Raw genomic sequence first — 4,501 nt, forward strand, 5'->3', positions numbered from 1 at the left:
CCCAGCTAATTTTTGTATTTGTAGTGGAGACGGGATTTCGCTATCTTGGTCAGGCTGGTCTCGAACTCCTGACCTCTAGCAATTCGCCCACCTCAGCCTCCCAGAGTGTTGGGATTACAAGCGTGAGCCACCGTGCCCAGCCCACTTTGAAGTTTCAGACATATTTTTTCCTTGAAAAATTCCATAAAGGAAAGAAAGTATTTCTTTACTCCCTGTATCAAGTACTGTGCCTGGCACATAACAGGTGCTTAATAAATATATTTATGAATAAAATAAATGATATGGTTTGATGATATCCACGTTATCTATTTATAATATGTAAGATAACATGTGGAACACATTTTAGCTGCTCCTTTTATATTCCCCTAGTAAAAAGTCTCTAATCTGATAATGAAATGTTCATAATCTCAATCCATATGCTACTGTTTCCGATTGCTTCTATGGGCTATGAAATTTGCTCACGCCTGCATATAAAAATAAGTACTGGAGGAGAATGGGAACATACAAAGGGTTAAGTAATCTTTATTTACATGAAAAGCTCCACTCCAGGTGTGGTTTACCCATTAAGTTTGTAGGTGAGCTACAGATAGTGTCAGCTAGGTAGGACCTGACGCCTTCAGAGGGGTTTTTTTAGGAAGAGGAAAAAAAAAGAAATCTGATACCTACCTGCAGGGCTTCTGTTATCATTCATATCATTTCACTGTAATAAAAGCCACTTCAGCCTCCTAAAACTGCAGGCTGACCCAGAAAGAGAGTGCTGCCAGCTGCGATAGGGCCTCAGAGTTGGCAGCTGCACGGAGGAGTCACAGGCCATCCAGTGAGCAAATTTAGTTTGAAAGCACAGGTGCCTGTGTTTTTTGAGAATTGTTGGAATTCCGATTACAGAGTATGGTTGGGGGAGGGAAGTTGAATCAGTGTAATCCCTGCATCTGTCAAAATTATCAATTGTCCTATGGGTCACTTGAGCAATTGGATAAAATGAAGACGAGGGTGCCATACAAATCAGCAAAACCAGGAGGACCACTTTGAGATGCACCCATTTAGAAAGACTGTGTTTTCTTCTCTTTCAAGCACATTTTCTGTTCTGCCAGCTGTATTCTCTTGCATAACTATGTTTCGGGATCAACCGTTGCCATGGTTTCAGTTCAGACCAAAGACACAAGAATAAACAATTCTGAAACGATCAAATACCACTGACTCTTGATTACATTAAGCCATGGTATAAGTTAGACCCAAACCATTTATATTGGGTTGTGTGAGGTACTTTTGAATCCACGCCTGATACAGGCATCTTTAATAGTATAGAAATGTATGCTTCACAATAATCAAATGCTTTGTAAGGTCTGATTGAAGAGAATATGCTAAAGAACGCAGTTTCCTCCAGCCCCCTAAGAATGGTGGTCTGGCGATTGTACCTGCTATGAGCTCTGCACTAGGTGGTTTCTCTAGTTGTTTCATGTCATCCTCATAACCCTGGGAAGTAGCTGTCATTAACCCTATTTCACAGATTAGGCATCAAGAGCTTAAGTAATTTTCCTAGAGCCACAAATGGCAAGCCAGGAGTTGAACCCAAGTTGGCCTAACTCCAGACAAAGCTCAGGCTCTTTCCACTATGAAGTTCTGTCTCTCCAACCTCAGGGAATCCCTAGGATGGACTAAGGTTTCCAGAAAGCAGTAATTTTCTTTACACTCACTCACTCCTCCGTTCATTCAACAGCTAGTGAAACCAGCTACATGCCCAGCCCTGTAAAAGAAACTGGGGTAGAGAGACAGAAAAGTCATTCTTGCCCAAGAGAAGCTCTCAGGTTTAGGGAAGACATATGAAAACAAATACCCACAAAGCAGTGTGAGAAGTACCAGTAATAGAGGGGAGGAACACAGAGGAGGGGAGGAACACAGAGGAGGGGACCACTGGCTTTGCCTGGGGCTAGGAGGCGAGGAGCAGTTGGGGAGGAGTTGAACAATTCCACAGGAGAGATGACATTTAAACCAAACGGTGGAGAATGAATAGGAGACAGAAAGACAAGTGTTCCAAAGAGAGAAAATGGCCTGGGCCAAAGAGCAATGGAGTGAGAAAGACATGGTGTAGAAACAGCAGTGGTGGACAGGGCGTGAGGACAGGTAAAGCCACTGTGATGGGGGCAGGCCAGATCAAAACGACACTGCAATGAGGAGTTTGAACTTTATTCTGTCGTATCTGATGGATTTTCAATAAGGATGGGATGTGACCAAATGTAAAAAACACAACATTGACATTCAACAAATCCTCTGAGTTTTATCCAGGGAATTGTCTGAATTTAAATAAAATCTTACCATACTATTTGCACAATATTGACATGTAAGCCACGTCCACCTCTTCTCACACAAGATGTCTTTTCTAGGTTAATTTTCTGCAAAAGAGAGCCTCCATCCTTCAAGAAGAACTGACTACATACCAAGGCAGAAGGTACAGCCCATAAGCAGGTGTTTCCTGATTAGTTTGTGTTGTGGCACCTGTGAGCCTCCTCGTTTGGCCTTTATCTTTATTAAAATGCTTGGACATAATACAAGTTTTGAAAAAGACTTGTTTTTAGTAAGCAGCATGTCTTTAAGAAGTCACCCCCCTTCTCATCCTAGTGCTTAGTCTGTACTATCAGAACAAGATGAGAGAATCTGCTGGGCACGGTGGCTCACTCCTGTAATCCCAGCACTTTGGGAGGCCAAGGCAGGAGGATCACCTGAGGTCAGGAGTTCAAGACCAGCCTGGTCAACATGGTGAAACCCTGTCTCTACTAAAAATACAAAAATTAGCTGGGTGTGGTGGCACACACCTATAATCCCAGCTACTCAGGAGGCTGAGGCAGGAGAATTGCTTGAACCTGGGAGGCAGAGGTTGCAGTGAGCTGAGATCATACCACGGCATTCCAGCCTGGGCAACAGAGCAAGGCTCTGTCTCAAAAAAAGAAAGATGAGAGGATCTGCAGGGGCATGGCACGTCCAGGCCTTACCTGGACAAGAGGATAAGACGTTGTCTTGAGGCCCAGTGATGGAGTGAAGGAGACACGATCTTCCTTTAAGATAGAGAGATGTTGCAGTGCTTGCTAGGATAGCTCACATCTTCAAAGTCCTTTCCCCTAAGGGTTTGGCGTTGTTCTCCAGACCAGAATAGATCAACAGCTCAGTGATCAAGCACTCACAGTGACTTGAGTACCCTCAGTGCTCTTTTTGGGGATGCATGAGACCTTTTGTAGTCCAAGGTTCCCAGTGACATCACTAACACAGATTATGTTTACCTCCTGTAATTCCATCAAACACCCTTCCTGTTTGTGCAGTGAAAGACTGAACTACTTATTTGGCTTTGAATTAAAAGGAAAGATCTTGTGGATCACACATTTTTCAAAAGATTCTGTTTGCTTGATGTCGGTAAGATTTGATCCCTTATAGATAAGCATAAATGATGAAATTTTGATATTAAATATCCTTTTCAACCCCTATCAACTTCTCCAGAATTGGAGCTTATTTTTTGACTGACATACCTGTTAAACCTAGAGAAAGTCGTGACTGTGATTTTTTGGTTTACAGGTAACTGCACAAGAGAATGCAATGGATACAATTTCCAGGCTGCGCTGTGGACTTCTTCCAGCAGGTTTGAAGATTTGGATATTGTAAACTGTGAGATCAGTGGCATTTTTAAAATCCTTAAATGTAATTAAGATCATAAAAACATGCATCATTCATACGCTAGTGGGGTGGTTTTATTTGTGTCTGCCTAAGTTATCTTTTTAACATTCCTTTATTTCTGATTTTCATGTTTGTGTGCATTTGAGTATGTGCTGAGAACTGCTTCTATTGGGCAAAGAAATGATTTCTTATGATACGCCTTGTTAATCCTTTTGCATAGAATTTTACCAGTTGCGTACGATCAAAATCACGTTTATAGTATCATATCAAAAATTCTGACCTGTTTACATTGTTTTCATGTTCATGTTCATATATTATTAAAATATTATTTTGTACTTATCAGTTTTATTTCTACTTTTTATTGAACTTCATTTGCTAAAATAAATGTGACATATATATGGTATTTTTCCCCAGCAAATGCTAGCAATCTCAAATTGTACTTCGGGAAAATATACCTTATATCATATCAACAATCAAATCCATAATTAGTGCATGAATTGGTGTTTAGGATAAAATTGCTGGATCATCTGATATCAGTCCAAGTATTTGTCTCATTGGTCTCCAATCACGTCCTGGAACCCTAGAGGCAGAATATGGTGTGACAATTTTAGATAGCTGCTATGGTTTTATTGTTACTTTCTTGATCTGCCTTTTTATGGTGGTTGTTTTTATTATAATATCAATCGATGATCCTTAAGAAAGCCTAAAAAATGTGAGGTGAGGTTATGAGGACACGACACATTGGCAAGTAGCCACGGAATATGCTTTACTTGGTCCGGTTTGCATGTGGGCACCACATGGTGTTGCTTCCATGAGTGGATGGTGAAGTCTGGGTCCCTCT

The 4,501-nt window shown here is 41.2% G+C and overlaps 1 protein-coding gene across 3 annotated transcripts in view; it reads left to right on the top strand.

Moving 5' to 3' along the window:
* Nucleotides 1–3,995, top strand: part of CEP112 (centrosomal protein 112kDa) — a 587,957-nt gene extending 583,962 nt beyond the window's left edge. For 2 of the 3 annotated variants that reach the window (XM_011992146.1, XM_011992147.1), the window contains 2 exons: nucleotides 2,382–2,446; nucleotides 3,562–3,995. In XM_011992146.1, the coding sequence (XP_011847536.1) occupies nucleotides 2,382–2,446; nucleotides 3,562–3,565 (69 nt within the window). In that variant the 3' untranslated portion in view covers nucleotides 3,566–3,995. The remainder of the gene's footprint in view (nucleotides 1–2,381; nucleotides 2,447–3,561) is intronic. The other variant, XM_011992148.1, reaches the window with a different exon arrangement.
* The last annotated feature ends 506 nt before the right edge of the window (nucleotides 3,996–4,501 follow it).

The sequence above is a fragment of the Mandrillus leucophaeus genome, unplaced genomic scaffold (genome assembly GCF_000951045.1).
Source record: "Mandrillus leucophaeus isolate KB7577 unplaced genomic scaffold, Mleu.le_1.0 Scaffold404, whole genome shotgun sequence".
Taxonomy (NCBI): domain Eukaryota; kingdom Metazoa; phylum Chordata; class Mammalia; order Primates; family Cercopithecidae; genus Mandrillus; species Mandrillus leucophaeus.